The sequence below is a fragment of the Centruroides sculpturatus genome, unplaced genomic scaffold, assembly GCF_000671375.1.
Source record: "Centruroides sculpturatus isolate CEXI.00-Female unplaced genomic scaffold, Cexi_2.0 scaffold605, whole genome shotgun sequence".
Lineage (NCBI taxonomy): Eukaryota > Metazoa > Arthropoda > Arachnida > Scorpiones > Buthidae > Centruroides > Centruroides sculpturatus.
Window position 1 is genome coordinate 337,937 of NW_019384828.1, and position 26,557 is coordinate 364,493.

The following is a 26,557-nucleotide window of genomic DNA, read 5'->3' on the forward strand; positions in this document are numbered from 1 at the left end:
ATCGAATATTGTGGTGCATCTCCTAAATGCCAAGCGGACATTCTTTTTCTTGGCTATCTGGTTGTATATGGCCTTAAGTGCCGGGTTGTATGTGATTGGTATGTACTTAACCAGGGAATCATTGGAACGAGATATAGATATTCCGTAGCGCCTGAAGAAGAACCAGATTAGGTTCGAAAACGTTTGCAAAGTCCTTCGTATTGGAGAACACCGGTTACAGGCAGTGAAGTTAGGTAATTTATCAATGAATTTCAAAAGGTCAAATTTAAATATTATTGAATAAAAATAAGGAGACATTACTTACAATGCATTTCGCCAAATTCAACAGAAATGTATTCAACCATAATAACGTAGTCTCATCGTACGTCAGCTGCAACGGTCCCAAATGTGCAAAAATATTTGGCGTAGGAACTAACAAAAATAAAATTTTAGGTTAGCAGCAAACTTTTTAAATCGGTTAAACTGAAAATTATATAAAATAAGGTATTTTTTCTTTAAGATGTTACAAAATACGACACCAAATTAATTAAATTTTTAAATTAAAATCTGTATTTCTTCAATTAAATCTGTCCTTTTGCTAGGCTTAGACATAAAACTATCTTAAAGAAACAGCGTTTATCCGAGTTATTAATTGAGAAACTACTTAAGAAATTAAACCAGATCCCTCTATCTCTAACTACGTAATGTGCAAGTGTAAAATTATATAAAAATTCTAGTATTTTATGCACAATTTCAAATGACCAACCGCACATTGAAGCATTAAGATATAAAGGGATAGAAAAGTTAGTTAATCAAAATAATCTTAATGCAACATGCACAATCTGACAAGAGGGTTCCTCCCAAGAGGATTTTCTACAAGAAACTGGCCCCTATGTAGGTGTTACAAATGTAAAGAAAGCCCAGAAAACTTCACACAGACAGCCCAGTGGTAAGGCTTTCGTAAGTATTTGGGGTTTTAACCAGGTACAGAGTTATATTTGTGAAGTCACAGTTGTATTATCAATGATTTAATTTTATAATTTAAATTTAATAATGAATAACTTCAAGTGTCCATGGAAAGGCTAAAGAATTTTCCAACAAAATATACTTCTGCTCTATATAAAGACTATCTTGAGTCCAATATTTATCTCCAAAAGACTGTTTAAGTTTGACTCGTTTATCGGAAAAGTGAGTATAATAAATAGTTAAAAATCCCAAATTAGACAATAAACGCTCCACTGAGGAAAACCAAATTACAAGCGAAGAATTAGTGCTGACTAATTTTAATTTGTTATAAACCAACCTCCTGAGATCACTCTGGCAGCTCTAGAATCTTGAACCAGCAACGAAAATTAGTGATAGTTAAACTTATAGTTGACGGCAGTCTACTCAATTCGGATCTCAAAACAGGTACAGGTACAGGGATCGAACAATTAAGACGAAAAATTGATCTAATGAATCTCAATCAAGTCTTCTGCAGTTTGTCAACAAGACGTGGACCCAAAATAGGAAACATAAAACCCAAACCCAAGGAATCTGTTGAAAATATGACTTAACAGATTGTTTCATTCTAATCGTCAGCTCGATTAAATTACCAAGTTTAAGTTTAAATTTTGTAATTAATTTATCGAAATGAAAACAAGATCTGCGGAGTAAAATAAATGGCTAAGTATTTATAAAACAATACCACTTCCAACTCCAAATTGAATAAATAGAATTTATCAGCTTTTCCCAGTCTAACACCTCTCAAAGAAATTAATACCTTAGATTTAATCTCATTAATATATAATCTATTAGTCCCACGATAATTCTGTAAAAGATTAAGTTTCTGCTAAAGACCAATAGGAGAATAAGGAAGTACTGCAATGTCGTCGGCAAACAAAGGGCAATTCAATTCGCTCGATGTTAACAGATATATACGCATAGTATTACGACTGTGTAAAAAATTCGGAAGATTATTGACAAATAAATTAAAAAGAATGGGGCTAAGTGCTTTATTAGAAATTACCAATTCTGAATTACAATGGTTAGCTCAATAAACGATTTTCTTGTTTAGTAATGGATATATTGGTGTAGAAATATATAATAAATAATTTACCTGGTAAAGTAATATCTCCAGGAAAATAATAATAAGTCATTTCTAAATGAATACTTTTCATATCTGCCGGAAGTACTAACGACACTTTGTCGTAAGCTAGGAATTTCTGATGAGCGAAACTTCTGGATGTCGTAGATGTTGAAACTTTATATACGCAGTATTCTTCCAGACGAAAAACAAAACACGACGACATTAAGTACTTCATACTCCACTGCGATGCTGCTTTCTTGTATTGACTCAAACTTCCTCGCCTGTTTGCATCTTCGTTACTCGACTTGCTCTGCGTACCTTTGTTACTTTGATCTGTACCCTAAATGGGCAAAATTTATTTGTAACAATTAAAGGAACGATTAAAGCCTACACCGAATGACTTACGTGAGGAGGAGCTCTGTGAACCGAGGTATGTTTGGGGCCACCCTGTTTGTTAGGATTACTGTCTACAAAATTTTGAGTTTCGGACTGAAATTTAGCCTGTAGACTTTCGTGGAACAACGACATGAGCTGCTGAATCCACGCATTCCGACCCGACGAAGGCTCGCTGTAACGCAACCAGTGATCTCGATTTCCGACTGAAAGTTTATAAAAAAAAAGACATGTTAGTTTAAAAAAACTTGAATGTCAGGCATCAAATTGCAATACTTACAGGCACGATGATATGGATAATAATCCATGGATAATTTCATTAGAGTGATTTGTAGTGCACCACCACCTTGAAAACTAGACTTTCTTGAGCCACCTTAAATAACATAATAATCAAACTGAAAAGAGAAACAGACAAGAAAACACAAAAAAGTTTTAGAGCTATTCGTTTGATGAAATGCATCTTTCCGACCTCTGAATAGTGTTTATATTTGACAGACACGAAGGCATTTCCGGAAAATAAAAGGGTTATGCGAGTGCACTCTATTGGTGTAAAACTAAGACAACGAACAAGACAAAGAAAAATCTACCTTTTTAAGTAAACTACCGAGAAAAAAGAATTGTTGGATGTGCATCAAGAATATAAACATGCAGTCATTATGTTATTGCAGTAATACATTCAAATATTGCTAAAGTTTAGGGCAGCAATAAAGACTTTAATCTGCATAGAAATATTTCCAATCCTAAAATTCAATCATATTCAACTTAAAAAATTTATTGGTTAGCTTGATGGAATACGGCAACATCACACTGGATGATCTGCCGAGGGAGATGACTCCCGGAAGGACTTTCTATGGGAAACTGGTCCTATTTAGGTGTTAGACACATGAAAAATCTCAGAAAATTCCAGGTGGCCAACCCACTGGTCAGGCACAAACCTGCAACCGACTACAATTCGGTGGTTTTTTTCCACTCGACCATCCGCTAGCCTTTTAGTTTCTGGAAATATGGTTGAATCCCAATTTAAAATCACCATTTGTTAGCCTCTGATACTGAACAAAACTGAGTGCAGCACAAAATTGAAAAACCTCAAATAATAAGAATTGTATCTAATAAATGAAATCTATATACTAGCTCAAATTTGAGTTACACAATTTGGCAATGGTAACGTTACTTGAAATGCAAAATCATGAATTTAACAATTCACTGAGAGTAGGGATGTCCTGATACCACAAAAGTATCGATACCGGTATCGGTATCGAACTGAAAGTATCGAATACAAAAATACTTGGTATCGAAAGAAAATATCGATGTGGTATTGTATCGGCAGTGTAAGGATATCCCTAACTGAGGGGTTCTCTACTTAATACTTATGGAAAACATGCAAACAATTTTTAAATTTAAGGACATTCTATATATGTACAAGTTTCTCCAGCAGTTACAAATGACGCAATTTTAGGAATGAAAATATTTTATTACGAAAGTAAGGCATTACAACAATTAATTCAGTTTAGGTGTTTAAACTTAGAATAGTTGATATTTAATGTAGTAGACTGAATTAAAAAAGAATATATCAATTTCCAAAAATATAAGAATAAAACCTCCCCCATGCTATCTGCTGATAAACTTACGCATTTCTATTTTAATTATTACTATTATTTCCTGCATATAACCCATGGATTATGTTTTAAGATCAACTTGAAAGCAAGTACAGGTTGTATGCCACTGTGGTTTATAGTCAGCAAATTACAGTCTTTGTCATACAGTTCAAGAATAAAATCATTTATACTTTAACAAATTATCAGATAATTTTTGGCATGCAACGTTACGGCTAACAAAACGACATACCGTGTGGATCGAGATCGTCGCACAAATGAAGATCGATTCTTCCGCAGTACATGTGATACGAGGTTTCGATGATGTCGTACTGGTGAAAGTAACGAATTAGTGCGGAAACACGCTGACTACTAGAAGCGGATTTCGTGGGATGATTTACGTGAACGGGTTTCTCAGGTTGTTGCTAGATTACAGATAACAGTTAAGTAAATTTTACCTCTCCTTTTATAATTTAAATGAGTAAAACTTCCAGACAATACCTCCAGTTTTCTTTTTGCTTTAATTTTTTTGGATAATTCGTTGGCCTGTTGAACGAGCTGACTCAGAGAATTTGCGAAGTGCAACGCCGCCACCAGCTGTGCGTCCGTCAGCACCCAAAGAAGGTCGTCCAGTACGAAAATAATCCGACAACCCATCACGCTGCAGTCTGAAAATGGTTATGCAATTCGGATATCAAAAAATCTAACGAGCGATTAATTAAATATGTACCGCTTAGTTTCTTTTTTATCGTAATTTTACAGGAACCCTGATTCGTGATCAATCTCAAAGGTGTTAAATTCACTTCTGCATCGCCGGAAGACTCTCTAGCTTTAGCCTCGATCCTAAGTACCTGCCAGTCGAGCTGCTTGAAAAACAGTAACTCCCCGTGTTCCGTATCTTTGATTCTAGAGAGACGAAGATCGGCCTTCTTCCAATTGGGTGCACGACTCTCTAAAATAACTCTAGATAGCTGTAAATTCAAAGAATCATATATTAAATGAAAAAGAATTTAAAAAGTTAAATTTCAAATACTTATATTGTTTAGTATAACTTTAAGCAACTGTTAGCCTTTGCTAAACACACTAGTTCTCATCAGATGACCAAAGTTGAGGAGTGAGAAACCAAACAAGGCAAATATGCACTACGAGACGAGACCTGCTTATGGCACCCTGGCAGAAATTCACGAGTTAGAACTCCGCGGGAAGTACGGCTTACCCGCTCGGAGAAGCCGTACTTCCCACTCGACCTGGAACGAAACGTTTCGACATTCATCACGCATCAAAAAATGATGCGTGATGAGAAAAACATCGCTTAAGGAATCGTAGACAATGACTAATTTAATACAAAAAGATGCCCCGCATATATGAATGGTGTAAATATAAAGCATAAAATGCTTACTTGCATGTTGAGCCAGGACAATAAAATATGTATTTCTAGTGTGTTCTCATTAATTTCTTGCGTGTTTATTTATAACACACGTATTTCTCATTTTCCTATGTCTTTACATATCGTATTGTTATGCATTGCTCACGTCAGTGTATAAGTATTTTACCGTGCACCCTGTACGTAAAGAAAAGAAAATGTGAAGTTTGAACATAGAAGCAACGTTCAACTTCCTCTCCAATTTAGTATGCAAACATTGGAACATTCAAAGTATGGGGCACCATTCTATAGGCAAAAATACCCATTACTGACACATAAGATACTTGCGTCGACTACTGTTTTGGACGGTAAACGCCATAAACTTTAAACTGCACTTATATTTTGTACAAGCAAAACTCTTTAAACTTTAAATATACCACAAGACAATTCTAGAAATCTAATATTTTTTAAATTAAAATACTTTCGAGAATATATACAGTCCTTGTCGTCGAAACATTTAACGTTCTTTCCTATTCCTCTGTTTTTTAATAACATTACAAGCGTATATATTTGTGCTTGAGTGGCTACAATTCTAGAGGGTGCACGTGAAATGCACCACGAGCGCCACGTTGCCAACCCCTGCTCTATTTAATCTATAGATTTATGTAACATGTGTATATACAGGTGATGCAACACACATACAATATATGCAAATCAAGTAAAATTTCTGCTAGCAGATGAGCAGGAAAATCTTCCACAGCATCTTTGAGTTAGGATCATTTTTTCTGTCATAATTTACATATAATCTCATTATTTATTCAAACTAACCCCTTACTTACTTTTCATTAGATTCTGGCATTCTTTATACTTCATACAAGAAACTGAACAATTAGTTTTAACAGAAAATAGATAAAACTGCATGTAACTAACCTGAATAGATGCCTGAAATACTGGAGATTTAAAATTAATGTTAACGGAATTTACGACCACCGTCAGCCCGTCGATTACCCGCTCGGAGAAGCCGTACTTCCCACTCGACCTGGAACGAAACGTTTCGACATTCATTTATTATTATGCAATTAAACTACGTCTAAAATTCGGTCCGCGGGCATCAAGAAACACTAACTTGTAAGACTGACGAAGAGACTGAGAGGAGAGCGTTCTTAAGTCCTCGCAGGTCTCCGTGTCCACGACGACTTCGTCCAACGACTGTAAATTTTTCCATTCAATAAATTCCAGTTTTAAGCAAACAAATAAAATCTTAAGTCCCGTAAATACTTACCAAATGAATGGGAACAGATTTTAATTTTGTCCAATGAATCTATAAGAAATTATTATTACGACCGGTTAAATGTTAATTTAATATTTTAAAATTAAATTTGAATTTTAAAAAAAGGAATCTTACTTTAACCGTAACATGATTACACCTAGCATTAGTTATTCGTAGCCACGAAGGTAATTCTAGAACGTCTGTTAGGACCAATTCGTCTAATTCTAAATTCATTAACTCACAGTGGCCTTTTAACGTACTTAAAACTACTCTGTCTGGGGATAGATTTTTGGCAAATCTGAAAGGAAAAAGAAATCGAAACATTGGATTATTATTATCGTTATCACTTCAAATATTTTTATTCTAGAAACTTACTTGCTATTATAAAAATATAATTAAAGTATTCTTTTACAGTAAACCTTGGACTGGCATTGAAGCCCTCGTTTACGTACATCCTATGGATCATATACGGGGTGGATAGTAAAGTCTCCATATGCCCATGTAACTGATGAGCATATACACCAGTTAAGAACATGACATACAGCCATATAAGAGTGGTTATGTACTAAAAGACTACACAAAATTCAGAAGTTAGTGTCCTATCTCAAAAACATACAAGAAAACAATACAAGAAAAAAGTCAATTACAGAACTGTATGATAGGATGTCCCACATATACAAATAACGTGAATAGAAAGCATGAAATGCTAACGTTCATGCCACGTTAAGACGGTAAAATGCATATTTCTTGCACGTTTATTTGTGATTCTCATTCGTTTCTGGTGCATTTGTTTAGTGTGTTCATTTCTCACTTTCTTACGTCTTTTTGCTGCATTTGTTACTGTGTATCATATGTTGTGCATCATTGAAACATGTCTGTGTATAAGGATTATCACTATGAACTCTGTATATGTCTGGATAACACAACCGATGATACATCTGCTTGGTAGGCAGAAGCTGCAAGTTCGAGTACCGCTCCTATTTTCTTCCAGAATATCTTAAGTTTAATTATAAAATTAATTATTGATTTAAGTAAGAGATGGTAGCCAAACCAACTATCTTCGGACCAAATTACATAGCTCGACTGGCTAATTAATAACACTGCTATGACCTGTTTATAATCTAATATTTTAGGTCTTCAGTTATTGTAATTTGAACGTAACAGTTTAAAGGCTTAACATTATATTTAAGAAATGAAAATGTCTTCTTTAATCTGTCAATCACACTGGCTAGGAACAAAAACAGTCTTCATTAACAGAAATGACCTTTGACCTGATCTAAAAGTATATAATGAAAAACTAAAGTTGAGTTTAATTAATTTATTATTGAAGTCTGACCTAAAGATCACTGTTGAAATTTCTAAAATCGAAAGTGAGACAAAAAAAAAAAAAAACCATTGCTTGTCGGCATCTTACTACTTATTTGTCACCATTCATACCAAAGAAATTCCTATTCGGTACTAAAACAACTCCCTTTGTATGATGTCGCCATTCAGTTACGTCGCGTCACGTCATCGTTGCAGCTCCGAGTACTAATAATCGATACGTGAAGTTTGTTCGGTAACCGAACGACGACACCCTTCGAAACACAAGCACGTCAGAATTATCTTAGAAGTTTAAAAAAATTCTCGAAACTTGTAATAAGGGCCTTCTTCTGACGATGGTCTTGATCGAATGGAAGCATACATTTTAATTTTGTTTTTATATTTGTTTCTTTAAAACTTAGCACATATATGGAATGACAAAATGCAGTTTTAAAGGCAGCGTCTTTTGTGACTTTTGTTATTTCTATCTTAAAAATTGCAAATTTAACACCACATAAATGAAACCGGTAACTTTGAAGTACAGTCGACTCCCCTATAACACTGTTGATAATTCCGTTTTATATGAATTCCATGTTGTACGAGTCACTTAGATTTTACAAATACGTGTGCCGGGCTGTGAACAGCTCGCATATTTGTAAAAACTAAGTGACTTGTACAACATAGCCCAAGAAATACCAAAATTCAATTAAATATGATCAAACCTCGATACGGCACCAACAAATACTTATAAATGTCGTAGTATGCTTTGACGTTCCACACAGAATGTTCGAGATTTATATTAGGTAGCAAGTAGAACTGATGCCGGACTATAAAGTAGTCAAGTCTATACTAATCATATCAAGACGCATGATGTCGAGGTACAGTCAACCTCTTTTTGTCTCGATGTGTCAACACAAGTGGGGTTGTGTCTCGGTCCTGGCAACCTAGTATATCTGTTTTGTACATTTTGTATATTCTATGTAATTAGTAAATGCAGAGTAATAAATATCTGGGATTTGCCAGAGAACATATTTGATTGTTTCCCTCTGTTTTCCTACAACTGTGATTATTACACACGTGGACAAAAATGGATCGATAGGCACACGCAATTTATCCAAGGAGATGTCGGCCGCCATAGTGCTTTGGCCCCAAACTAGCCGCAGCCTAACAAACCAGGAAGAACGACTTTAAGCAATCATCACATCAACGTATTTTGATTTATCCTAATTTTATTTTCTTTCTTTTCTTCATATCATTTCAAAATATTGTACCAAAGACATAACAAGACTACTGTCCTTTATTGTTTGTTGTCAGTATACAATAACATAACTCGTCCGGGAATGTCTCCCAGGAGGACTTTCTATGGGAAACCGGCACCTATTTAGGTGTTACGAACGTGAAGAAAACACGAAAACATGGTTGTGGGTTCGTGCCTGGCAGCAAGGCACGAACCCACAACCATCAGAATTTGGCAGTTTTATCTGCTCGATCATTGACAGACACCTATTGTCCTTTAAACGTACTGTATTTTTGACCAAAATAGATACAATTATAGGAAAGCCCAGAGCCACGACACCGAACAAAAAACACTTTAATAGGTCACGCTGCAGCAATATACATTTCCTTTCAAATACAAGAATATCATTTAGTTAAATACCATACAGTTAGCCTAAACCTTCCGTTAAAACACTCGTCACATGCATGCCATCTTCTATTTAATAATATAAAATTTATACACTTAGCAAAAACATTCTCATATTTAAAATCAAAATAAAAAAAAATGTGTATTTTAATTGTTTAAAGCACATATATGGCAAAAAATTTTGTGCTCTATTTATCGAGCCTTTTAATTTTTATCGGCAAAACGATCGAATTAACAAAGGCTGCAAATATTAAAAAATAAAACAAAAAAAAACGTATAAAATAATAAAATTTTTATAATTTCCTTGGCAATAAGTAAAATTAAGGATTGGTTTTCCTTAGAGTTTTATCGTGCCAAACCTTAACACGATTTAAAAAAATTTTATTAACTAGGTCAGTCACTTGACCGACATCCTTTCCTAATTACAAACATGTTGCTATTAATACCAATGATTTACTACTTTAAAGTAAATAAATTGTTTAGACAAATCTTAATTACAATCAAATAAATGTTTATTATTTGATTATAATTAACTGCCAGATGCTATTTTATTCTAGTTATCGAATTTTAATTTTCCGCAGTTCTAGATACTTACACGTACTCTGGCTTAAAAGTCGGTTAAACTATTTTTTAAGAATGATTACAGTTTGAAACAGTTACGTCATTATGTGTAATTCGGTTGTTGCATTGAAAGCCTATCGTAATTGCAAACAATGAGGGCGATCGTTCGGAACCAGTTTTAACCCTCTTTAAAACAATCTTGCTGCAATTGAATCTCGTCGTAGCATCCTCTGACATAGTGACATCCTTATAAAGTGCCGACAAATATTCAAAAATGGTTCTTCTTCAAAAATATTATAAAATCTTTTGTTGTTATCACCAAATTGTAAATTTCAAACTTGTTTTACGTAATTCTTATTGTGTCGATTTTGCAGACAATCAAATGACGGTGAAATACGGAGATTTGACTATATAGTTCACCAATTTTAGAGCTAACTTGTATGCACAGATACACGTATATATACAAGTTTCTATTTATATAAAAAGAATATAATAATATTCATATAAACATTGGATACATTCCAATATACATCAGACAGTACTTCAGTGAACTGCAATATACTAGAGCGCATTCTGATATTGACCGACGTATGCTGCACTCATCCGGCCACGGATACGGTGAGCTCCAACCGAGCGATATGGCAGCCTCCACGGTTACATTATTAAGTTTTGTCTTTATCTGTATTAACCCAAAGTTATTTTGACAAAATACGTCTGCAAATGCCGATATGGCACAGCCCATTTACACCGTTTCGTTAGATTGCCAGACATTATGGCAAAAGCTTATTAAATCGTTTACCGGTGCATCGATTGCAACCGAGACGACGCACTCCAGAACATACCCAATGCTTTTGGGTGATGTTTATTAGACATTCTAGCCTCTATCGTCAAGACAGACTGAAGACGAACAAAAACGCCAAAGAAAACATTTCCAAAAGCAGCATTTATGTAGGCTTATGCCTTTTGCGTGTAACATTAACATCTTTTGCTGCTTCTAATGACAAACACGTAACTTAATCAAAATTATTTTTATTAATTTTAAACAGGTAAATGTATGTTAGTACCATTTAGAAATCAAGTATATTACTGACTTTAAGTAATAATTAAAAATATCGCTTTGTATTCAAGTTATTATATTTTAATTTATTTAACATATTACTAAGTTGTTATAAAGTAACAAATACTGTTGACCCTTGATATAACAGATTAATTGAAGGAAGCAATGACTAATAGCGCAGAATATCCATTTTATCTAAAGCTATCACGGTCAACCAGAAAACAAGACACAATAAGAGAGATAATTTATATTGTGATAAACGTAAGCGAAACAAATACTACATTCCAAACGAGGGACGTAATAAAATGACAGCCGACTCTCCACTTAGTGGATGTTCCACACACGGTTTTGGTCCGACATTCTCAAATACGAGTCAATTGTTGGTTTTGAAGTCTTGACAAATTAACATTTCCCAGACTGACTGAAGTCAAAAGCCGTAACTTTGATGGTGCTTCCTGAATTGCTAATTACACGTCTCTCGTGTCTAAAACACTACAGACTACTTGAAACTTGAATTAAGTATTTTATTAAATATGAACTAGTGTGTGTTTGATACCAATTATGTAGGGTGCATAGTAAAGTCCTTATGTGCAGACACGGGTGAGTGATGCACGACATACNCACATTCCTAGATTTTCCTACTTGATAAATAATTTCCAATGTAATATTTTAGCTATAAAATAGACCAAAAGTCGTCATATTACGTGGGAAAGGGAAATTACACGTCTCTCGTGTCTAAAACACTACAGACTACTTGAAACTTGAATTAAGTATTTTATTAAATATGAACTAGTGTGTGTTTGATACCAATTATGTAGGGTGCATAGTAAAGTCCTTATGTGCAGACACGGGTGAGTGATGCACGACATACGACACACGGTAAGGAATGCAGCACAAGGATGTAGAAAAATGAAAAGTACACAAGTTATAATTAAATATGAGAAACAAATGAAAATGAACATTTTATCATCTGTGCTCAACATGAATGTTACCATTTCACTCTTTCTATTCATGTATTAGAACACTGTATGAACTAGGAAAACTTGATAATCTCATTCAAGAAATAAAGTCAATGAGGCTAGATGTTATGGGAACGTGAAGAAAACACGAAAACATGGTTGTGGGTTCGTGCCTGGCAGCAAGGCACGAACCCACAACCATCAGAATTTGGCAGTTTTATCTGCTCGATCANATTCATGTATATGGAGTATCTTTTCATACTAAATTGGTCAAGCTCTAAACTCCATAACCGACTTCCTTTCCTTTTACTGCCAGCGGCACCACAGGTGGTCCATCTCTTGGCATGCATTCACTCTACTATAACTATATATCAAATTCATAACCGCAGCTGTTCATCAGTTAGGGTAGTATATAAAAACTTTACTATGCACCTTGTATTCGCATTTGTTTTTAGAATCCGTAATTAAGGTTAAATGTGAGTAAAATGAGCTAAAAATTCCACAGAATTGAGATCATCAACGGATACATTACCTAGCAAAGTGGCATTAAAACAGTTAGATAAGCAAACTGGTGAAATAGTCTATTACAAATGAAACAATCTATGTCATTGATTTACTTATCCGGTATTAAAGCTGCTTTACCAGGCAGCACATGCATCTTGCAAACTACAAGGCTACATTCACACTGCCGACACCAATGACCGCAGATGCTAAACAATAACAACAGTGTGTCTTTCATTGTATTCATTTGTCATCAAAGAGTTCACACAGTTCATTCGTTTTTGTGTTACAACAAAGCTTTCTGTGCTCTGTTTTAAAAGTGGATATGCAGACTAAAATATTAATTCTTCGACGTCGACGGCCAAATTTATTACCGACCTTAAGGAAAATGTCAAAATGATTAGCAATTCCTCTATCTCGTTCAGAGAGAATCACTGGAAGTTCACGTCAATTGGCCAACACCATTATGATGACAACAAATGTCGGATCTCGACTAACTTTCAAATGACGAATGATGGAAACAAAAATGCAACAATAACAATTAGCATACTTTACACACAAACACTAAAAGTATAGGTTTTTGTCAGTGTCGTCGGCAGAGCAAATGTGACCAAGACGGCAAAATGTAGACAACATTCACGAACCGACCTCGTGCCGTCATCACTCTTACAAATAAAATGACTTGGGATAAACATTTTCATTTTAATAGTTAAGAATTTCATAAAATAATGTCTTCATAAATAGAAAAAAACAAGCATAGGATATTTTGTTTCATTCTCACAGTTAGAGGTGTCCCGATACTGCCGATACCAATACCATATCGATACTTTCCTTTGATACCGAGTACTTTGTACCCGATACTTTCGGTCCGATACAGATATCAATACTTTACTTTGGTATTGTTACATTTTTCATACACAGATAAGAGACGACCGAAACCAAATTTTGCAGCCAAATCAGAAACCGAAATGGAATTTTACACTATTTTCAGTTAAATTAAACTTATATAAAAATCTTAATGACCAAAAATTAGTAAATGTACTATGTTAAATTTCATTTCAAGAATCTATATGATTAGAGATCTGATTACTATTTAAAAATAAATATTTAGTTAAACATTACGCAGTACTTTTGTTTGTTAATTAACTTGGATCGTCGGGGATGTTTAAAATGGATTACAATTTGTATATTTTTGTTTGCACTGACATTTGTAAAATTTGAACACAATAAAGAACTTTTGATGTAAAGACACTGTTTTACCTCTTCACCAATGTTTTTTTTATCCTATCCCATATATAGTAGTATCAAAGGGTCCACTAAATGCAGGATGTAGATCTGGGTCTTCTTTTGTGTATGTAAGACATGTTACGAGTGTAACCTAAAGTATTGACCGACGCACCGACTTCTGAATCAGATAGCCGGGATTCAATTCCTTGGAGTAAGGAACAAAATGTTAATCGCTACTCTGGGGCCCACTCGGCCTTCATTGTAACGTCTACAGTACCTTCTCAGCAGTAAAAACAACCGGAAGGTGACGTGAAAGACTGAATGGCGACAGTCGGCAAGATTTCCAGTTTCAATACCTGGTGCCGATACTGGCCGGTATCGATACTTTACGACTAATACTGATACCAGTATCAATAATTTAAAACTACTTGTGACACCAATATCGATACTTTTGTAGAATCGGGACATCCTTACTCGTACTCGTAGTAAAGAGATTACACGTGAAACTTAATTAAAACAATTAGAGAATATTGAAATACTAAGTTTAATGCATACAAAAATCTGTAATATTTATTTAATGTTATCGTTTTAAAATGATAATAACCGCAAAAAATTTCCAAATAACTTTATTGTTATTTTCTTTGTCCCAGCTGCGCTATTGTTATAATGATCCCTGGATATTGCCAATGCTATTTGTCACGAGACATAATGTAAAATTTATTATTTACATAAATTTAATAAATAAATAAATACTAAATAAATAAATAAATATATTTGTTTATTTAATTATTAATAAATAATAAATATTTATTTATTAAATTAATTTGTTTTAATAGGATATTCCACAATGAAATAATAAACTATACAATCAAATTGTTCCTTTTCTTATGGTTTATGCATTAAATTGTGAATTAATTAATAAAAATATACACGGGTCAAATAATGGGAAATGAAAATACTAACAAATACTTTAGTGTAGTTTACTATGTAGAAGTTAATTAACACAACTGCATATATTTATGGAGAACAATTTAATCTATTAACATAATAATACAAACAATTTTAAAATTATTCGTAAAAGCATTAACTGCTGTCCAATCGTAAAGTTTCTCGGCCGCATGGCTACATCGTAATTTTAATTCTTTTGACACGTGGTCCACCTGCAACGTCGTTACATCACACCCGGAAGCTCTTCCCGTTTTCCTACCCGCTGAAGAGGGATTTTACAATTGCACCGTGTTACGGCATTTGTTAGCTTGTTATGTATTATTCTTGATATGAAAATATTTATTCATTTGTTAAATAAATTCTAGAATATATTAATTACGGTTGATTATTGTAGAAAATTGTACACTTGACAAACTCCATGCTTCCAATAGAAAGAGCGGAAAAATTTTTATTGTGACATGTAAAAGGTAAACCATGAAGGAGATGAATGAACATCCTCAAAGAAACAATTTTGTGAGATTGTGAGAGTAGAGAGCCATTTATTCGAAAATTTATTCACTTATTTATCACATTCCTAGATTTTCCTACTTGATAAATAATTTCCAATGTAATATTTTAGCTATAAAATAGACCAAAAGTCGTCATATTACGTGGGAAAGGGAAGTAGAACTTCCCTCAGAAAGTTGTCATCGCTCATATCTGACGAACATCTGTCCCCTTTGTCAGATGTATGTCCTGTCAGATGATCAGAATTCTAAAATCTGATTGGTGAAAACTTACAATAAAAAGGGGAAAACTCACAAGTTTGAGGCAGTCCACGAAAATGAGTCACTGCAGTCCACAAGAATAAAATGCTGCCGTAGAGAGGCAGTCCTCCATAATACCATGGTGCCGTTATTTACAGGCAGTTCATAATAATAAGAAGAAGAAGATAGTCCCACTCTGACTCTCCAGCATTCATCTTGCATTCTCCAAGTTTGATCGAGAGAGGTATTATTATTTTAACCAATTGTAAACTCTCTCTCACTTAGAGGTGTATTCTAGATAGACTCGATTTATGATAGGTTATATTGTGTATCTTGATTTATGTATCTCCTTGTTTTATTTTACTCATTAAATCCTTTGTTATTTGTTTACCTGTTTTATCCCTTTCTCAAGTACGGACATTCACCCCGCTACGATCGAATTTACCTGCAACTCTCCCCACTCAAATAACAGCCTTCCGTTTTAAATATAGATCGTAATATCGCAAGTTAGAGTGCGAAATCTTTCCCTAGCTGGTGTCAGGCCCTGACGTCAGAATGATCACGTGATCCAGAAGACACTTTATAAAAACGCAATCCTTTGACGAAGTTAGGAAGTCTTAACGACCCGATGGACCAAAACAATTACGAGTAACACTCTCGGTCCCCTGTAGTCTCACATTTCTCTAGAGTTATAATGTTTAAATTTAATTTGAAAAAGACATTAAATTATTTACAGTTTCTTTAGATCCACAGCAAAACGATAGTTTAATTTAAAACATAAGCATTTTTATAGAATTTGACAAGTGAAACAATTTCCATGGCCACTAGCGTGTGTAAAAAAATCATCGTCTGCCATCTAATTTAAAACTACTATAAATGGAATTTATATCCAATTAGTTGCAAATGAATATATGTTTTAAGAATTTAATGGCATTTTATACGAATGCCAAAAATGCCAGTGTAATTGAATTAATTAAATTACTTAATGACTAGTTCATTAATTAATTAAATTACTTTAATCATTAAGTTGCTCGATTAGATCAATTAAAGCTGGGCATATCTTAGCTATTTCTGTCATTTAATAAGCTGGAGATGTCGATTTGTTACGCGCACATGCACGCTATTAAACGCAGTAACAATTTAGAATGCATGACGTGCTTGTTAGCCTAAAATAAATTAAATCATCAAATGATGATTCTATCTCTAGCTTAATGATTGAGTTATTTAATTTAGAATTAAAGTAAAAATATCACCTTTCAAGCAACACATTGGATAAAAATGGCTCGGAGTACGAGACAGTTCCATTAATTTGAAATAAATTAATGAAACTTTCTCGTGTTCTGAGCCATTTCTGTCCAACATATTTATTTATTTACCCATGGATTTACTTATTTCTCTGAAGTTGACTTGTTTGCTAGCCAGTTAGGCATTCTGTAATAGCTTCTAAAGACAAAATGATAGAGATTAAAACATTTTTACATGATTTACCATGCAGTGAAAAATTTGTAACATTAAAATTATATGTATGGCACTGCGTACAAGCCCCATAAGTCATACATCTCGTATTTCCCACTCTGCAGTAGACGATGTCTCCACTCGTGTGCAGATGTTTTGGTTTCTGGACTACAGTTTTTGAAAACTTCTTTGCCAACTACATACTCGCCCATAGAATCTGACCTGCCGGGTCTCTGGGCCTCGATTCCTCGGATTTTTGGGCCTCTGGGACATTTCCGGCATTCGCCGCAGGAGAAACTGCAATATTGTACATAAAATTTCACTTAAAACTTATTCCACTACACAATAACTTTTCGGACATCCTGTATTTGCAGGATAAGTAAATAGACGTATAGGTGACCCGCAGTCTGTCTGCGAGTTCGTTTAAATGATTTGTGAACCAATTACTTTGAGAAACACTTATTTAACCCTCATGAATTCGGTCGACTTAAGTGACAAAAATGCTCTAACAAATCAAAACTTCTTACGTATGTTCATCCTGCATGCATTAAGTCTATTATAAATTTACAAAATAATCCAACATATGTTAGTAAATAAATTTATCAGCCATTAAATAAAGTGGTGCATCATTACGTTAATATAAACTAATTTACTTATTCAGTAAGCTAAGTAGATAAAGTAGTGTCAGCAAAGCTATCAAGACTAGGCCCACAGAGGGGTCCCGAAATTTAGTGTTAAATAAAATCACTATGGCTTTTGAAGAAAAATGAAACTCATATTATCCCTTATCATCTCTAAGAGGCTCCGAAGTCCATCGTAGAAGGGCTTTATGCTCGTATATAAAAGTTTTACAAATTAATTCTGTTTACGTAAACATTATAGAATTTTATCTACATTAAATATACTAAAATTGAATTAAAATTAGTACAGATTAGTGATGTTTTCTCTTATCTAATCTGCAGTACAGAAAAAACTTCCTTAATTAAATTATTTGTTTTTCTAATGTTTTACTTTGCGATAATTAAATTACAGAAAAAAGATATGTTGAGAAAGTTTTTCTGCATTCTAACTCTAGAAGAGGGAATTAATTTTTTAAAAAAGAAGACGACATTAATTAGATTAACGTAACAAAAAATACTTTATACAAAAAAGAAAAAGCAAATATCTTAAAGTGAAGATAATGAGAACACTAAAAAAAATCAGAAAGTGCATCGAATTGTGAAAAGAAGGTTAAATGAAGAGAAGGATGAAAGAAAATGAGTTGCATTACCTTCCGTCAAAGAAGTTAAAATTGCACATAACACCTCCATTATGATACTTTATTAAAAAAAACTTTCTATATCATTAATAATTATAAAATGGCAAAGGCTTAATTTCGAGGATAGAGACGAGTTTCGTAAAAATTGCGTATGCTAACAAATAAAATTTTCGTCGAGTCTGACTCCACTCAAGTTACGACAAGTCCCCTCTATCGCCCCACCCGCTCGACCTTTAACCATCAAAATTTAACGACGTCGATGCCCCTAATACACAAACATCACTGCAAAATTTTAGACAAAAGGCATAGGAGTTATTAAGCTTCAACGTGGGTGAACAAAGTCATGTCACCAGGGCCGGCCCAAGAAATAGCGGGGCCCGGTGCCAGGTTATCGTGCTAGACCTTTTAATAAAAAGAAATAGTAGTTTTGAACAACAAAATAATATTTTAATGGTAAACATACCATCCGTTAAATATATTAGCGAAAGTTAGTTAACTTAGTAAATAAAGAAATTATCAATTTTTAAATTTCGCAAGAGTTAGATCATGCAGGATCGCGAACCTCGTGCTGTCGCACCATTCGCACCGCCCACTGGCCAGCCCTACATGTCACCCACATATATACGCACATGCAGACACAGACTAACATCCAAACATATAGATAAAGCTCCCGACCTTTTCGTATTTCTCAATATTTCAAGGTTACAAGTCCATACCGAGGGGGGGAGTCAGTTTTTTTACCGATCGCCACACCTTCCCTCGGCTGTACATTATAACCGGGAAATTAAAAATAATGGCACGTATATTGCAAAAAACGATACGGCAATAAAAATTAGCAACGATCCCTTCCCCAAATTAACAATTTTGCTTTTTATAATCACAAAAACAGTCGGATATTAAAATAACACAATAACCCAATTGCGTAAGAAACGAGGTCATTTAAAATTTCAATTTAAAAAATTCTAAAAAATATATAAAAATAAAAACCTTTAACTTAACAAAAGAGTAAAAAATAATTTTACTTTAAATTATAATTATAACATTTATTATATTTGAATTAAACTAATAAAATCGTTCGTGTAGAAACGCCAGCCGTACCCAGAAATATTACGGACCTCGAAATAACCTAGATATCCAGAAGCACACTTTTGTTATTGATCACTTGGCTACCAGGTTAAGAATCAATGAAAAATCCATTAACATTAAGAACTGTTGCGCAAAGTGTCTCGCGTGTTAATTTCTTTCAAAATGCCTGGCATAATACGAACAGTTAATCTATGTTTGTTTTCATGTGTTTAATTATAAATTTTATAATTTAAAAAATGAAAAAAATATCAAAAATTTTCTGCCTCACTTCTCTTACAATAACTTCATTTATTCTCTAAATAAATGACTCGTGAAAAGTTATGAATAGAACATATTGTTTACAAAAATCAGAAATTACATCAAAGTATATCGAGGTTGGAAAGATAGAAATTATGTTTGGAATTCGTAAATTGCATCGTCGATGTTATTCGACTGCCGAATGTAGACGATTAGTCAATTTAGGTTTCGGCCATTGACGTTTTGTTTAAATTATGGAAAACTGCATAGGGAAAGTCACCCGACACCTAGGCCCAAAAAGTCCATCGCACCGAGACCGAGAAGCAGAGATCCGAGGACCCATCCAATTCTCGCCTCTCAGCTTCGGGNCGCTACGGACGGCGGGAAAGTAGTTCGGCTGCCCGATGACGTTTTACGTATTATAGGAGTTATTTTTACCGTTGTTTACGGATACTGCCACAATTTTTATAGGAATCATAACTATAGGAAACGGTTTTATAGAGGGATCTACTGTATACTGATGGTTCCAAAACAAATAATTATGTTGGATGTGCCTTTGTAGCATATGCACATAATCAGGAAATCTATAGTCAAATGTTCAGACTGGGAGTATTATCAACTATATTTCAGGCAGAAATGTTTGCTATTTTAATGGCTGTCACTTGGTCTAATGATACCTATAATAACTGTTATCTAATAATAATTAGTGATAGTGCCTCATCTTTGGCTATGCTTGAAAGTAATAAACTTCATCCTATATCCACCAAAATCAAACATCTGGTCCATACATCTAATAATATCTACACTTTACAGTGGACTATGGCCCACCGAGGCACAGTCGGAAACTAACGGGCTGACTTCTTAGCAGAAACCACCGCTACTAACGACAGTCTCCCTGTCTCATATAATAAAATAAGCATAAAAGTTATGAAAAGAATTTTATGGCTGCAGCTTATGGAGGAATGGCAAAACAGATGGAATGAGCGTGAAGGATCCAGCACCTAGATTCTTTCCGCATATTGAAGAAATATATAAACTTAAATGGATTAAACCGAATCACTGGATAACTCAATTTCTCACAAATCATGGGAAATTCGCCAGTTACTTTGCCAGGTTTTCTGGACTTAATACAAATCTATGCCCTGTATGTCAGATTGAAGATGGAAATGAATATTATATTTTCGATTGTCCGATACTTGAAAGGGAACAAAATGAAATTCAAACTATACTACATCAACAAGGTATATCTTGGCCATGTGATTTACCTAATCTTATTAACACAAAAGAGAAATTCTTTTACTTTAACAACTTAACCAAACGTTACGGCAAACTTTCTACCATCAGGGCATTATTACCATTTATACTGTGAAAGTGTCATGAAACCATTTAATCGAACATTCCTTAACTAATTGTTAATGCTGTCGAATATTTTACACGTTCTTATTCAATTCTTATTATGCTCCTATCTATCTATTATTAAATAATTAAGTTTACCTAAATAACTTATTGATTAATGAGACATCCGAAATTAGGTTTATTTTAACTATTCTTTATATATTATATAAACATTGCTAAATTCATACTAATGATAAATTTCATTGTGCCTGTATTTATCATAGTTCATTCCAACTCTTTTGGCATCTTGCTGTTGGTTTTGGTTCCAGGGCTTTAATGTGGACCTTGAATTTGGTTTGCATTTGGAACTCACTTTAATGGCTGGGGATCTGCATCACTTCTTCGTGACCTTTGCACCTGATTATGGGTGTGTATCGACTGGACCTTATCTGCTAATTGTCTCATTTTGCAAGCATATAGACTTTGTTCAAATCCTACTGAAGGAAACAGGCACGGACGACTTGCACAGAGGAATAGTCTCCGGATGCTGTTAGTGAAATGTTTCCAGATAATCCTTCCAGATCTTGGATTGTGATAAAATTTCACAAAGAATACTAAAAACTGCACAACATACTTCATATTTTAAACCTTCAGCCTTCTATTTTGGTCGGGAAATGCTTCCTGACATCTTTCCAAACTTCGGAATACGTGTTAACATCAATAAGAATATATTACAGAAGTGTGTGATAGTGCAACTGAACTTGTGACGAACTTACTTAACTGCCGAAATTAACTGCCGGAACTATGTAGGCTAATAAGCTGAGTGATATGGACATGTGTTTGATTGTTTTTGGCAGTTAACTTCTATTGTCAATTATATCATTTTTTTTTATCATGCCCAAGACTTTATACAAAGTTGGGCTTCGTATAGATTTATACTTTACAAATATATAAAGTGTTTAAACTTATAAAACTGATTATCAATCTTAATTATGTAATATACTTCTTTGTTAACTGGCTGTGCTATGCGGTGCCAGAAATGTAATACTTAAGTATTATGTAAATAAAAGAATTGTATGTGTGTGTATTAAACGTGAACTGGGACTTATATTTAATACTACTGTTTTCATGTTTTAGAAGTTATAACTAGGATTAAAAGTAAGCAAATTAAGCTAAATATAATACAGAATACAGATACATCACAACCAATAACCGTAATGTAGACAACCCAAATGAACACATAAGCTATGTGAAATGTCATCTACGGCTGGTAAACAAGTCTAACAGTGGCTCTCTTGTAATTCCATCTAGATTTAAAGCAGTTCTGAACAATCAGTGGTTAACTTGCATTTTCCAAATTAATTTTACCATTTTAAATTAATATAATTGCATTAATTATTATCAGAAGTATACAACATACACTAATTGATAGAGTAATCAGAGTTTCATCTATCGTCTGCATTCAAACATCTTTCTATCTACTGCATCAAGGAAATGCCATGAACAAAAAAGGTGACTTTCTTGTTGAGCATTCAGCACTCTGCGAAGTCAAAATCACCTGTCATCAAGCTATGCAAGTAATCTGCAAAAGCTGTAAATTGCAGCTGCTGTGGAACGAGTGATATCGGATATGCCATAGCAAGCATTGAAAAAATTTGAGTATCGGCAGAACGTGTGCCCCGTGATGCGAGGAGCACACATTGAGAAACTGCAACGGGCAAACTAATGATATGCTGAACATGGCAAGTTGATAGAAGTAAATCAAATTCACTTATTAGAAGTTCAAACAAGTTTGGTGACTTGTGGCCAATTTTTAACAGAAAACAAGGAGAAATTTAATTAAAATGAAGAAAAGTATAAATGATAAATTGCAGACTAATCAACAATTCTGTAGAAAAGTGTAAGTGTAAGCTTTTTATCTAAATTCAATAAACAGTTTGTTATAAAAGTTACAAGCAAATCTTGGATGCCGAACAGTGTGTTCATATGTATACCTGTATGCACAACACATTCCTACAAGAAAAGAGCATGCTTTTACATATGAAAATCACTTGTTTTTGCATTTTTAAAATACATCTACTGCTTTGCTTATAAAAGCATACTTTGCATGTAAGTGCATGCTTTTGTGTGTGCCAACTTGTTTTGGCTTATAAGCGCATCACACTATTGTGTCAATGTGAATTACCGTACTTTGAAGCGGCTTCTTTCAGGTATAATAAGCACACCAAATCTACACTTAACAACCTAACAGTAGAACAGTGGCATGCACAACTGAACAAGATTCAAACTATACCAACACTTAAAGCACATAATCATACTTCTGCCTTATTGACGGCAGTTTTGGAATCCCAGACATTTAGAAACACGACCTGGACGACCACATAAATGCCAAGCCATCCGTCCTAATCTCGGATGCACGGAAATCCCTGCAATAAGAAAACCATAATCCGGAAGACTTTGACAAATTTGTCGGAAAGTTAATCGCTCCCGGCATCAAATGTCTAAGCCGCAATCAAAATTATTTCTAGTAGACTTACATATTGTATTTTGAATAAATTAACTAGTCAGACATTATGCGCTATCATTGACCTACATTTGACTCTTGATAGTTCATCACCCACACGATTCGTTTTCCCGAACTGCATTCTAATTCTAAATGATACTTTAAATGTTATCTGGATAGTAAACTTATTTGATTTACAGAAATAAAGTCTGAATTTAATACAGCATGAACAATGCATCACAACCAGGAAAGAAATTTTATTCAGTTAAAATTTCAGTACGAAACTGGGAGACAGATATAAATTATTTGACTAAATCAAGGTTTAAGTATTAAAAAACAGGAAAATAATAAGTTACAAAGACAAAAGAGACCAGAATAAAACAATTCGAAGACAACAGTCGCATTGTACGGCCCACAATTAAAGAATCAATTACCGCATTCTTTCCATTGTCTACAAAGGAAGAAAATTGTGGACAGGTAACCTACACGAGGCATTAGTTTTATTTATTAATTATTCCTCATCCTCAAGTCAAAGAAAATGTATATACAAACGAACTGCTTCATAATAAAGAAAAAATTTCATTCTTGCCAAGGTAAATGTCTTACTCCAAATATTCCAAAATAAATTTGACGATAAAGTCGACCTTAAACCAGTTTGGTTTTCATAAGATTATTTTACGTGCGTTAGATCTAGCTAACGCTTGTAAAAAATAAAAAAAAAGAGTATTTAAGATTACAGTTTGGGAATAAAGATCGTACTTGCGGCAACCCAAAAAAACAGATCGTACCAGAATTTAATAACCAATATTTCAATATATGTATACAAGTGATATACCGATACGTCAAATGGCATTACAACGTAGAGGCAACAATACAATGTACGGAAAATAAATCATTTAAATTAAAACATATTATCCAAACATCTCATTTCTACTACGTAAAAGCAACAATACGGTAATTAAAATATTATTATTGATTTCCGTGTGTTATCTGCAGCCTAGACGACAATAATTTATTACGGAAGAACCGTTATCGAGGTAAGACCGAAGAAACAAACGCAAACTAAATTATAAGACTTCATTAACAAATATTTGCATACGATATTGTTCAAGAATTCAAAATCGATATTGTTTCAATCCACTTTTTCTCGGTATCGGAAAAAAACAACAAAGTAATCGTTCGGAAATAGGTCGTCTAATTTTAATGCCGTATATTTTTAAAAAATGAGTTTTTACGATCCGACGACAGCTTATAAAAAAAAGAACTAGTTTTTATAAATATGTATAGAGTAATTTAAAAACAACTTCCCACTCGCAAGCTATCCGACCAATATCTAATTACAATAATCCATATCTAACAAGTAGGTTCTTCTAATTGCAATACATTTTAAAATTATATTTCTGTATGACCTTCTCTCTTTTTTCATTTATTCTTTTTATAGAAAAAAAGTAAATATTAGTCAAATCTAATCTCCAATTTTATAATTTCCGTTTATCTTTATACTTTAGCGTCTTACCGACGCAGATTTTATTAAATCCGAGCGAAAATCTGGATGGTCGAAACCTTTATCCAAATTAATGATTTTATAAAAGTCTAAGCGATTTTACCAATCATTTGGTATTTTAATAATGAACTGATGCAAGATTTATTTAATTTATCACTGCAATTAGCATCTTTTCGGGATTAAATTCGTTAGTAAAAATAAATACTCATTTCGTTTAACACCTGTAAAATTCCTAGAATATTAATGGTTACTTAGAACTTCCTGCACAAACATGACAGCAAATTACAGAAAAATTAATTTATCATCTACTTATTTAACAGCTTAAACATTTTCTTGAAGAATGCGGAAAATTTAATGTATTTGATTAGGAAAACGAGTAATGTAAGGTGCACGTAGACACTTATATTACAATGACACAATAATCCAGCATTCGCAAAATATTTATCTACAATTTACATAGTATATTTTCCAAATGAAAAAGAAAATTCGGTATTTATCTTCTTAGAATTAAACCAATAATATAATTCCAATCAATGATTCATTTATAGATCAAGTATAGGCATTTATAAAATTAGAAAGTTATACTATATCGTATACGCCGTAAATGCTTAGCCGGCAATTTCGGCTTCAAACTCGAAACGTCATCAATGCAAACTCAGTACGTCGGAGATAAAATGCAAAACCGGCCGATTAATTAACGCACGACGTCGGCACGTTTGCAATATATTTACGGTGTCTCGTAGACAACGGGTCGAACGACAGACGGGAAACAACGTCTCGAACTGCAATACCTGCGATACGTTAGAGATTTCGATCGAGTTCAAACCCGAATCCTCGCCGGCGTCGCATCTTACGGCACGTCCACTCGACCGAACTACGCACTACATAAAATAGAGCAAATTTGAAAGATTCGAAACGTTCCCAACACTCGTTCTTCGGCTCTGGCAGGGAACCGAATCGGACGGCATGCGCCGACACCACGTGCCGGGATTGCGGTAACGAACACCGGGACGCCGGCTCCTCGACACCCAAAGAGACAGAGAGCGGCACGGTCACTCCGGGGCATCCCGTTCTTCGGCCGGTCCTGTCCGAAGAACGAACCGGGGCGGACAGCCGGAAGGAGCCAATAGGAAGAAGCGTAGGGGGCATTTCACATTACAGACCAGACACGCGCAGGGGGGGGACAAATCATAAGGGAGTGGAAATCTTCAATGCCCATTATTGCACGTATTTAGAAAACATTAGGCAATATACTCACTTGGATAGATGTTTGAGTATCTGATTTTTGATTAGCGAAACCATCTTCGGAGATGAAATTAATGTAAAATTTCCACTAATAATATTATATTTATCTCGTTAAACCTGCAATAAATAGTAAACCTTCCGTAAATTCCATTTCCAATCTCTCCTGGACTACTCGATCGGTAGCGACGTCACCGATCGCGCACCTCCTAACGGTGAAAGATGGCAGAATTTAATTTTTAATTTTTTTTTTTTTTCTTTTTCTTTTAATGGTGCAAGTCGCTTTCGTGTACGGATCCGTTTTTCTTTCGATTCGCATGGTCAGTGGC

At 34.2% G+C, this 26,557-nt stretch overlaps 1 protein-coding gene across 1 annotated transcript; it reads right to left on the reverse strand.

Moving 5' to 3' along the window:
* Nucleotides 1-211: 211 nt before the first annotated feature.
* Nucleotides 212-26,451, reverse strand: LOC111630054 (UHRF1-binding protein 1-like). The gene is made up of 12 exons (XM_023374063.1): nucleotides 26,245-26,451; nucleotides 6,801-6,963; nucleotides 6,678-6,716; nucleotides 6,522-6,604; nucleotides 6,326-6,434; nucleotides 4,763-5,003; nucleotides 4,534-4,700; nucleotides 4,286-4,457; nucleotides 2,721-2,813; nucleotides 2,453-2,646; nucleotides 2,078-2,387; nucleotides 212-411 (listed from the first exon to the last, which is right to left on the reverse strand). The coding sequence occupies exons 1-12, from the start codon at nucleotides 26,286-26,288 to the stop codon at nucleotides 266-268; spliced, it is 1,761 nt and encodes a 586-aa protein (XP_023229831.1). The 5' UTR covers nucleotides 26,289-26,451; the 3' UTR covers nucleotides 212-265.
* Between the last annotated feature and the right edge of the window lie 106 nt (nucleotides 26,452-26,557).

Bases quoted from the DNA above. Each gene is read 5' to 3' on its own strand.
- LOC111630054 (XM_023374063.1), bottom strand. From the start codon at position 26,288: ATGGTTTCGCTAATCAAAAATCAGATACTCAAACATCTATCCAA. The intron at 6,964-26,244 runs GTGAGTATATTG...TTTTCCTTTCAG, and splicing joins ATACTCAAACATCTATCCAA to ATTTGCCAAAAATCTATCCC. The intron at 5,004-6,325 runs GTTAGTTACATG...TTGAATTTACAG, and splicing joins TATTTCAGGCATCTATTCAG to CTATCTAGAGTTATTTTAGA.